This window comes from Myotis daubentonii, chromosome 5 (genome assembly GCF_963259705.1).
Source record: "Myotis daubentonii chromosome 5, mMyoDau2.1, whole genome shotgun sequence".
NCBI lineage: Eukaryota > Metazoa > Chordata > Mammalia > Chiroptera > Vespertilionidae > Myotis > Myotis daubentonii.
Genome location: NC_081844.1, coordinates 36,130,544 through 36,142,548, shown reverse-complemented (window position 1 = coordinate 36,142,548; position 12,005 = coordinate 36,130,544). Strand labels below are relative to the sequence as shown.

The following is a 12,005-nucleotide window of genomic DNA, read 5'->3' as shown; positions in this document are numbered from 1 at the left end:
AGGGGGGGTTGGGGAGATGAGTGGAAAAGGTGAAGAAATTAAGAAGTAAAACTGCAGTTATAAAAATAGTCACAGGGATATAAAATACAGCAAAGGGAATAGTCAATAATATTATAATTATTGTATGTGGTGTCAGATGAGTACTAGCCTTGTGAGGGGGATCACTTTGTAAGTTATATAAATGTCTCATGACTAAGTTGTCACCCAAAACTAACATGACATTGTATGTTAAATATAACTGAAACATTTTTACGAAAATTTCAGTGGCCTCCTATATAATTATTCAATTATTTTGTTGAAAACAAAACAGCAAAGAGATTTTCTAAAATATAATATATAAATCTAAATTTTAAAAAATTTCTTCTAAAGTTTAAGTTACTGAGGACTCTCTTAAATTATATTTATAGATGTTAACTCAAGTTTTATGAATTCTCAATGGTAAGAACGTATTATTTCAATAATACAACATTTATACTACTCCGAATTACTTTGAGAGATAGAACCTAAATCCCAAATCACTTGTTTGAAATGAAAATTGTCCAAATCTATCTAAAATGTCTCTCTTTGGAAAACTGCTCAAAGGAAAAAGAGATCTGTACCTTTCCATGACAGCGAGGCACTCCTTTCTCCAGGTAAATCGACTCCCTCGCCGTAATCTGAAGGTGCCTGATGTAGCAGAGACTGGGGGAGGCGTTTGTCTCCATTCTGGGTCTTCTATTGGAATGGGGGCCGGTCTCATACTTAGCGTAGCCCCTGAAATAAACAAGTATTTTTTAGCAAATATCTAAATATATCATGAAATCAGCAGTAATAAACTTTTGCCTCTTCATTGAAACTTGCAGACCCAATACATTTGATATTTATATATTTTTTAAAAATAGAAATTATTTGACCAAAATAAAAATCCAAAGAAACAAAAAACTCTTCCTTAAAAAGTCATCATTAAATTATTTTATGTCTTTTTTTCCAGTCTGTCATTTGTCTTTTATCTTTGTGTCATTTTATTGAAAGAAAACTCAAAATTTATCTCTTTTGGAGAATAAGTATGATATTTAGCCCAGTGACAGTCTGACTACCTTCCTCTGAAAAATCTCTTTTGAAATTCCTATTTGGAAGTTTTAATCTTTTTGAACAATTCCCATCTATGTTCAGAAATTTTCTTTACCATTCAAAGGATTTTTTGTTATTGAGAAAATGGAGCCCTAAAAGTAGAGCCCTACAAGCAGGCAGGAGCTGAATTTAAAATAACCCTAATTTTGGTAAACTCTAAGTCACATATAGCATAAAAGAAAATAGGATGATATTTGATATGCTTTAGTGTACTGACAAAATCAGATCTCCATAGGTGTACTACCTATTAATGCTAAATCCCATTTTCTGTTACTTCTGTCATATAATTAAAACAAACGAAAAATATATTTATAATTGAGATATTATACTAGTTCAGACTAACCTTTTCTCAAATAGCCTGAACTGGTGATGATGCATGTATTCATTCATTTATCATTTACCAAAACCTTCTTACATGGCTTGTTCTAGGCTAGAAGCAATGAATAAAACAAACAAACAAAAACAAACAGAACAACAACAACATTGTCTTTGAGTTTCATAGACTTCATTCAAAGAATATAAATGTAACTTGGTAATGCTATCATAGAATTCACTCCCTGGCTCTTCCACTGTTCTTCCTTTCTTAAAAAAATTTTTTTTCAATTACAGTTTACATTCAATATTATTTTGTATTAGTTTTATATAAGCAGCATAGTAGTTAGAAAATCATATACTTTACAAAGTAGTTAGAAAATCATATACTTTACAATACCCACATGACACCAGACATAGTTATTATAATATTATTGACTACAGTTCCTATTCTCCCACTGTTCTTTCATTCTTCACACTTTGAAATTCATCTTCCCAAGCATAATTATGATCATATCACTCTGCTGATTAAAAACCTTCAAAAAGTTCCCTCTGACTATGAAATAAAATCTAAACTGTTCCTATAGAATAAAATCTAAACTCGATATAGCCCTAGAAAAATAGGTTAGACTGGTTAGAATTATGTGGAATAACAATAATGCACATATTAATAAATACATTTCTTTCTCCATAATATAAATCATACTTTATTTATTGTACCTTAAAACTAATACCATAGGTAGCATTTCTACATCATCACATATTTAGATTTCTCCTTAAGGGCTATAAGATCATATGCATTCTCTTATACAGATGCCCAGTCCTGATTTCCCTCTCCAAACCTGTTGCCCTTATGTATTTCCCGTTGGAGTAAATGGCACACCATTCTTCAAATTGCTTAGCTCTAAAATCTAAGATTCATCTTTGACTTCTCTATATCTCCCACATACTAGATATCCAGTCCAAAGGCAAATTCTGTCAATTTTATCTTCAAAACATATCCAGAATCAAATCAATTTGTTTCCTTTTGCCACTACCACTTTAGAACAAGCTAGCATAATCTCTCTTACTCATAACTTCTTGGAATAGGTTCTAAAGATGGTCCTTCACAGTAAGTCCCACCTCCTGGTAATCATGCCCTTGATCTGGGCTGGTCCTGGGACACATTTTGGCATCACAAAATGGAAACAGTTCAAGGCTAGGTCATAAGAAGCTTTTCAGTTCTTAACCAGATCTCCTTGATGCTGGCTCTGGGGGAACCAGCCGCCACGTAAGTATGACTAACCTGAGACCACAATGTTGTAAAGAAGACCAAGCTAGCCAGGTAGACTGAAAGATGCCCGGCCAACCCCGAGGTGCTCCTGCCAAACTCATCCAGGTGCCAGACATTTGAGAAGAAAAGCTATTCTAGATGCAGGACACACCATGAGACAACTGCAGAACCCAGCTGAACAGAAATAAAGCCCTCAGCATTGTTTAGTCCCAATATAAGCAATATGGTAGTGAGCCTCCAAAGTGGTTCCCAAGGATCCCTGTCTCCTACTATTCACCTGTTGTGTAGTCCCTCCCCGTGCTGTACCAGAATTAGTCTGTGACGGTACGTGACTTCCAATATTAGATTATAGAATACACGGTGGAGCCTGTCTTGGTTGCCTATCTCTTGGATCACTGGCTCAGGAGAAACTAGCTGCCATGCTGTAAGGACATTCAGGGAGCCAATGGCGAGGCCCATGTGGAGAGGACCTGATGTCTCTGGCCAGCAGGCAGAAAGGAACTGGGGTCTGCCAACACTCAAGTGCATCACCTTGATAGTACACTGTCCAGCCCCAGTGACTGTAGCTCTGGCAGACAACTCAACTACAACCTAACGAGAATGCTGAGCCAAACCATCCTAGCTAAGCCATGCCTGGATTCCTGCCCCACAAAAATTTTGAGATAATGTTTGTTGTTTTTGGCTGCTAGGTGGTGGGACAGTTCTCCAGTTTATTTCCCCATGTTCCTTGATACACTGAGTATTATAAGTATTACTAATTATTCACATTTATAAACCTAGGCAAAAAATTTCCCTTTAATACAGATTTTACTATTAGTAAGAATGAGCATCTTTTCCTATTTACCATAGCCATTATGCACCTTTTCTTGTGTTTGTATCTTATGTCCTTTTTTCTTTTGTTATTCATCTCATTGGTGCATACGAACCACACCAATTGCTAGTCATGTATAGGTTACAACTATTTTTCCCCCAGTTTGTCATTCATCTTTTATTAACTAGTGGCCCGATGCAAAAAATTCGTGCAAGGGCCTCAGCCCTCGCTTCCCGGCTCCCTCAGCCCCCGAAGCCCCAGCTTCATCCGGAAGGTCATCCAGACGGTCTGCTCAGTCTAATCAGCATATTAGCTCTTTATTATAGAGGATGGTATGCTTTGTGGTCCTAATTTTTATGTATTCAAATCTGTCTATATGTTCATTTATGGTCAATTCATTTTGTATCATACAGAATATTTTTATAGCTTTTTATTTTTGTAAAAACCCTTAACTTCTTCCTGTAATGAACGAGTATATCATCATACATGATTTAGAGATTCATGACTTAAAACACATGGCAAACTATGTGTTGCCATTGTTTAAAGTTTTATTTGAACACGGCCATACCAGTTCATGTACACATTGTCCTTTCTTTTTTTTTGCACTACAATGGCAGAGTTGAATAGCTGTGACAGAGACCACATAGCTTACAAAGCTTAACATATTTACTATCTGGCTTTTTACAGAAAGAGTTTGTTGCAGACCCCTGGTTTAAAAAATTCCTGGCCTACACACTGTGAAACTCTAAACTAAAATCCTTTTTTAGACAGTTCAAGAAAAAGGATTCCATGCTGCCAAGATATCTTGGCAATTAGGTCTGCATCTAATTCCAAGCTAACAAAGTTTAGGTGTAAGAAGGAACTATGGTGCTGGAGGGTTTAAAAATCTTTATTTTGGTACTTTTCTGAATGCAAACAAATTACAGCCTGACAAGGGCGCTGGAATTTATCTAAGTAGACTATGTAAATTTTGTTCTATAGCCATGATAAAAGGTCCAAAATAAAGCCAAGCTGTTATTATGGTTGATCAAGGTAGAGGCAGAAACAGACTGGAAGAGGTAGTAGGTCCTCTCATCCAAGTCCTGGCTCTGATAAAAGAATAGAGAGATTCGGAGCTTCAGTGGGTGGAGGATGGGGAATAGGTCAGGGAATTCCAGATAGTGGGCCACATTTATATTTATGGCATGCTTTCTTAGGTAAGTAGAGTGATAAATGGGTACAAATAAACAAAGAATACAAATAGTCTTAACATAATCATGAGATTGAAGGAAATATGGCAACTGATAATAATGGTTCTTTCCTGGTATTGGGGTTTATTGGTAATATAACTTACGCTTCTTTATAATATTCTGTGTTGTCCAGGTTTTTTGTAAAAAGTTTAGATAAAATAAAACTGGTCAGGAAGTAAAAGAAAGGGAGAGAGAAGGAAGGAGGGAGAAAAGAAGGAAAAAGTGAGGAGTGGCCTGATTACTTTAAAAGAAATCAAGGTGCCCTAACTGGTTTGGCTCAGTGGATAGAATAGCAGCCTGCGAACTGAAGGGTCCCAGGTTTGATTTTAGTCAAGGGCACATGCCCAAGATTGCGGGCTTGATCCCCATAGGGGGCATTGCAGGAGGCAGCCAATCAATGATTCTCTTTCATCACTGATGTTTCTATCTCTCCCTCCCTCTTACTTCCTCTCTAAAATCAATAGAAGTACATTAAAAATAATCAAGGTAATTTTTTGCGAGAAGGTAGAAATTCTGAATAATTTCAAACTTGTAAACATACTTCATTTGAAACAATATTATCACTTTACTTTTGATTGAAGGCTTTTTTCTTGGTCCCTTTTCTTTTTCAATGTAACAGTATTTAAAATAGCACAAGAAGCATTCTGGAAACACTCGAATAAACAGAATTTTGTTCCAGAAAACTTGGTTCATCTTGCTTTGGTCAAAATGGATAAAGAACAATGAATAACTAAAAAATGGGTTCAAAATTATTGACTTTGATAAAAACATACAAAGATACTAGACTGCAGGAACAATGCATATATAAGACTTACAACCCCTTTGAAATAAAATATAGGCGTTCTGTTGTTTTTTTTAACAACCCACTTCCCCCCACCCCGCTTTGAAGGAAGTGTGTTACCTATTTTCTTTATAGAAATATTTTTTTTCACCTTATATTTGGGCTCCCATTAAGACAAAATTTTGCACGTTTATATAGCAACTCTAAACCTAAGGGGGGGGGGGAGGGGGAAACACCTCTTCCTAATTTGCAGATGGATTTGAAATTTTTAATAAATGTTTTCTTTGTATATATAATCTTATCAGGGTTATTTCTGGGTGCACCTTCCCCAATCAGCTAATCAAAGAATGACTACCAGCATGCCATCACCACTCACTTCATAAAAGCTAGCTTCTCCATGAGTAATTTATCATCTTCAAGTCACACACATGACTCCCTTGAGACTCTGACACTCTGCAACAGTGAAGGGAGGAGGAATTACTTCTGTTTGCCAAATTTACTTCTTGTGCTTGCTGCACAAGCCTCTGGCAAACTTTATTTAATTGTTTAGTTTAGAAATATGCAGAATCTGTGCCATGAGCCAAGAGGAACTCAGCAAACCCTGTCTGCTATAGTAATGTTTAAATTAGACAAGGGAAAAGACTATAGAGCCTCATTGAATTAAATAAAGGGGCTTTTGATGTCAACCATGCTGAACTTAGTACTCACTCTTTTTAAAAAATAGGCACTTTCTTATAAATTTTTTCATAAGAAACAAAATGTTTTTGATCAGTTTCCATCAGACTATCTTATTAATATGCCTTGGCAGGCTTTGGGTTATGCTGGGAAATTCTGATGATGGTTCTGTTTATCGGAGAACTACACTATATCTCTATGTATTAGATTGTCAGTAATAATAACCTAAATACCCATCCTATTATTTTTCTTGCTTAATCCACCTTAAAGAGAGACCAAAAAAACACACAACAAAACCAAAACAAAACAAAACAAAAAACACAAACTCACTACCAACAACAAAAAGCCTTACCCAAATGGATCCAGAGTGAAGAGGCTGAAAAGAGAACTTCAATCAAGGCATACAAGAGAGAAATATTCTGAGCCCAGGAATAGAATATACAAACATTTTTTATTTGTCTTGAAATGTTTAAATTTACATAAATGAGACAAAGTACCTTTCCATTCTGAATTTTTTTTTCTCAGAATATATATGCAAAGGAATGGTACTACTTACATTTCTTCTGATGAGCTATCTATCCTGCCTAGGAAAAGTTTATGAAATAAAAGGGCCTACTAATAAAAATCACTGACATCTTTTTATTTTTTACTTTTTTTACCTAACAGATTCACAAAAGCAGGTTTATACCATGTGAACCTAGGTTCTCGGTTTTTTTAATATTTTAAATGCAGATTAACAAAGCAGATTAATTTCTTTTGTTTCCATCCCTCTTTGCCTTCCTCCCTCCTTCCTTTTCATTATACCTTATATGTAAAATTTGAATATATAGTACAAGTACATGGTATAAAATTTAGAAAGAGACAAAGGTTATTTAGTTAACAGTCACTCAGATCCCCGCTCCTGAGCTATCCTTATCAACTCTTAATATGGCCTTCTAGAGATGTTCTGTGTTTATTTAAATACGTACGTGTCTGTGAGTATATAAATGACAAAATGCTATATTCATTGTTTTATATCTTATTTTATTCACTTATGAATTTAATATTATCACATATAAATCCAATTCCTATAAAGCCATCTTTTAAAAAATAGATTTATAGCTTCCACAGTATTCCAATGTACAGATTACCAAATTTATTTAACCAGTTCTCAACTAGGGACATTTAGGCAAATTCTAATAATCTCTGCAATGACCTGCAGAGAAGATTCTGACATACTATATAAGCAACAACTTACTAGACAGTGGATATGACATTCTTAGGTGCTAACATAAGTTTAGTTCATTTTACCCAAACATAATAGTAGTTTCAAAGTGTCCATGGAATAAGAAGAAATAATAATTCTTTAGCTAAAATAAATGTTAAAGTCTAAGGCAATGGCATAGGTAAATGTAATACTTGCCTCATCCCACCACATCAAAAATACAACTAAACTACAGAACAACCATCAAGAACTGCCTGAAATCTAGCTGAACGGAAGTCCGACAAGTAAGGATATAAAGAAGAAGCCACATCAAGATTGGTAGGAAGGATGGAGCCGCAAACAGGCTGGTTCCACATGGTGAATAAACACCGGAGAGGGATATCTCAGCTGTGGAGGTCCCCCTCTGAGGAGCGAGGGGTCCCAGCCCCACCTGAGGCTCCCCAGCTCAGGTTTCCAGTGCTGGGAAGAGAAGTCCCCATAACTTCTGGCTGTAAAAACCAATGGGTATTGTGGCTGAGTGATAGGGAGGCTGCTGGAGTCCCGGGCAGCTTCTCTTATAGGGCCCATGGACGGACTTACTCAGACTCGCTCCTTCTGAGTTCTACCTCTGGGACAGCAGCTCAATAACCATGAGGGACATACAGGGAGGAACTGAAGTGTCTGGCATCAGAGAAAGAGCTGGAGGGGCAGCTTTCTCCCAGACAGAAGTGTTGGCAGAGCCTCTGTTCCTTTTCTGAGCCCTCCCCCAACAGAGGCAGTAGGCAGGCACCATATTTGAGTCTCCATCACTGTTTTCCCCAACCAGGTGATTCCAAGACCCCACTCCACCAACTTTCCTGCCCACCCAAGCTGTTTCCAGTGACTTTTCCAAATAGTTGGCCTGTCTTGGCTCATGCCTCAGATTTTTCTTAAATCTCTCACATAAGCAGCATCTGGTCTTGGAGTGCTCCGTACTTCTCGCTAAGTGGCCCCAGGCCAGGCACTAGCAGCAGCCAGCCATGGTTCACAGCTTGGCCTCTCCTGGGCACCTCCAAGCCCAGCACAAGTAGCAGCCATCTACAGATCATTTTGTAGCTCATGCTGGGTAGCCCAGGTAGAACATGGACTGCCTGGCTGACCTTGGCCTGCATCTCCTGGGAGGCCCTACAAGCCATCACACTCTGTAGACTGCTTCAGACCATGTCAAAACACCATTCAACCACTTCCACAGTGACACACTCAAGGGGAGGACTCAGCATGCACCAGAGAACCACAGAAGTAAGTCCTGCTCTGTGGGGTGTCCCCTGCACAGTTGCTTCTTCACAGTGGTCACAGCCAATGGGCCTTGGGTGAATCCCTCCCATTGACATGCCAACAGCAATCAAGGCTTAACTACAACACAAGGGTGTACACAACCTACATGGGGGGTGAGGGCTGTGCACCTGGAATGCATAGCTCAGGTGAACGGGGAGGCTGTGCCACTGGACTCTACAGGACACCTACTACATTAGGCCACTCTACCAAGCCCAGGAGACGTAGCAGCTCTACCTAATACATTGAAACAAACACAGGGAGGCTGCAAAAATGAAGAGACAAAGAAACATGTCCCAAATGAGAGAACAGAACAAAACTCCAAAAAAATAATTAAACAAAATAGAGATAAGGAATTTAACGCAGTGTTCAAAAACACTGGTTATAAATATGCTCAATGAACTTAGGGTAAGAGTAGATGAACTTACAGAGAACCTCAACAGTATAAAAAAGGACATGGAAACCATAAAAAATAACCAGTCAGAAATGAAGGATACACTAACTAAAATGAATAATTTACAGCCCTGGCCAGCACAGCTCATTTGGTTGGACATCATCATCACTGAGAAGTTGCGAGTTTTATTTCCAGTCAGGGCGCGTGCCCGGGTTGTGAGCTCAATCCTTGGTAGGGGGCATGCAGGAGGCAGCGAATCAATGTTTCACTCTCATATCAATGTTTCTCTTTCTCTCCCTCTCCCTTCCTCTCTCTCTAAAAATAAGAAAAAAAAATATTTTTAAAAAGAATAATTTACAGGGAACCAATAGTAGAGTAGCTGAAGCTGAGAATCAAAACAGCGATTTGTAATATAAGGAAGCAAAAGGCACCTTTTCAGAACAGCACAACCCCTCCTGCCCACCCACCCTCCCACCCCCCAAAAAAAGAGAAAAAGAAAAAAAAACAATCCCCAAAGTGAGGATAATGTAAGGAGCCTTTGGGACAACTTCAAGCATACCAATATTTGCATCATGGGGGGCAGAAGAGAGAGAGCAAGAAACTGAAAACCTATTTTAAAAAATAATGATGGAAAGCTTTTCTAACCTGGTGAAGAAAATAGACATACAAGTCCAAGAAGTGCAGAGAGTCCCAAACAAGATGAACCCAAAGAGGCCCACACCAAGACACATCACAAGTAAAATGCAAAAGGTTAAAAACAAAGAATCTTAAAAGCAGTAAGAGAAAAGCAGTTGGTTACCTACTAGAGAGCTCCCATAAGGCTGTCAGCTGATTTCTCAACAGAAACTTTGCAGAACAGAAGGGATTGGCAAGAAATATTCATAGTGATGAAAAGAAAGTACCTACAACCAAGACTATCATTTAGAATTAAAGGACAAATAAAGAGCTTCCCAGACAAGAAAAAGCTAAAGGAGTTATCACCACCTAGCTAGTATTACTTGAAATGTTAAAGGAGAGGAGAATTGCAGAAAAAAAAGATAAAAAATGTGAACAATAAAATGGCAATAAATAACATATTTATCAACAATTGAATCTAAAAAACAAAATAAATGAACAAGGAGAACAGAAACAGACTCACAGATACAGAGAACAGTTTGATGGCTGCCAGATAGGAGGGGGTTGGGTGAACAGGTGAAGGGATTAAGAAGTACAAACAGGGAGTGACAGAATAGTCATGGGGATGTAAAGCACAGAATAGGGAATACAGTCAATAATTCTATATAATAAAAGGCTAATATACAAATAGACTGAATGGCCCTTACCGGTTTGGCTCAGTGACTAGAGCATTGGCCTGTGGACTGAAGGGTCCCAGGTTCGATTCTGGTCAAGGACACATATGTTGGTTGTGGGCACATCCCCAGTAGGGAGTGTGCAGGAGGCAGCTGAATTGATGTTTCTCTCTCATCAATGTTTCTAACTCTCTATCCCTCTCCCTTCCTCTTTGTAAAAAAATCAATAAAATATGTATATTTTTAAATAGACCAAATGGCGGAAGAACTGAACAATTGGTTGCTATGATGTGCCCTGACCACCAGGGGTCACACATGGAACATGGTGGGCGTTGGCAGCAGAGCACGGAACACGTAGGGCCTCAGCTGTGGCAGGATGGTGGAGCAGGTGAGCGGGGGCGCCAGACCAAGGCAGGGCGCTGGTCACTGTCACTGGGGCGAGCCTCTGGTGGTTACTGAAAATTCTTTGCTTCTGCGCACTGTGGTCCACCTGGTGCTCGCACCTGCTGCCAGTGTTGGCCCCAATCACCCCTGAGGGCTTCTCCGCCTCCCCCTGCTCCTGAGGGGTGATTGGGACCAGCAGCCGCTGCTTGCACCCACTGCTGGCGCCGGCCCCAGTCGCTCTGCACCATCAGCGAGTGCAAGAGGGGCTGGTGCTGTCAGCTCGTGGGGGCTGGGGGTGGCGGCGGGAGGGGCTGGGCAGGGGCACGGAGGATGAGCCAAGACCTGCCCCTGTGCCCACCACAGCCTCTCGGCCCACAGTTCCTTTCAAGGTACATGAATTCGTGCACAGGACCCCTAGTATTATGATAACTATGTATGGTGTCAAAAGGGTACAAGATATATTGGATGATCACTTAGTTATATAATGTCTAATCACTGCAGTGTACACCTGAAATTAATATAATGTTATATGTAAACTGCAATTGAACAAAAAATAAAACTGCACTTATCCAGCACTTATCTTTAGAAAGAATTCTATAGCATATTAGCTCTTATAATAAAGATTGAAATATAAATAAAATCTTTAAAAATTAAATTTTAATTGCTAACATCCAATTACTGTTTATGCAATGAAAACTACCAACTCAATTATGAACTCATTTTTCAAATTATATCCTACAGAAAAATTGAGAACTCAGAACCAGTATAGATTTGATTTTCAAATTAAAAACAAAAACAAGCCGAAACCGGTTTGGCTCAGTGGATAGAGCGTCGGCCTGCGGACTGAAGGGTCCCGGGTTCGATTCCGGTCAAGGGCATGTACCTGGGTTGCGGGCACATCCCCAGTGGGAGATGTGCAGGAGGCAGCTGATCGATGTTTCTCTCTCATCGATGTTTCTGACTATCTCTCTCCCTTTCTCTCTGTAAGAAATCAATAAAATATATTTAAAAAAAAAAAAAAAAAAAAAAAAAAGCTAGCAAACAAACAGAAACCACCCAGAAAAAAAGGGATAGTTGGCAATGCAACTTTATTGAACAGCAAATGCATATGACTAGGGGAATTTATTCTTAGCAGGGGCACTATCTCCATAAAGAAAACAGCTTCTCATCAACAGCTGGATGAATGATGTTAGTCCTTTCCCATTTTTCTTGTTTCAATGCCTTAGTTCCAATTTTCTCCAATTTCCTGCTGA

At 38.8% G+C, this 12,005-nt stretch overlaps 1 protein-coding gene across 9 annotated transcripts in view; it reads right to left on the bottom strand.

The window, feature by feature from the left end:
* Positions 1-12,005, bottom strand: part of HMBOX1 (homeobox containing 1) — a 206,254-nt gene that overhangs the window by 61,969 nt on the left and 132,280 nt on the right. For all 9 annotated transcript variants that reach the window (XM_059697592.1, XM_059697593.1, XM_059697591.1 and 6 more), the window contains exon 6: positions 600-753. In XM_059697592.1, the coding sequence (XP_059553575.1) occupies positions 600-753 (154 nt within the window). The remainder of the gene's footprint in view (positions 1-599; positions 754-12,005) is intronic.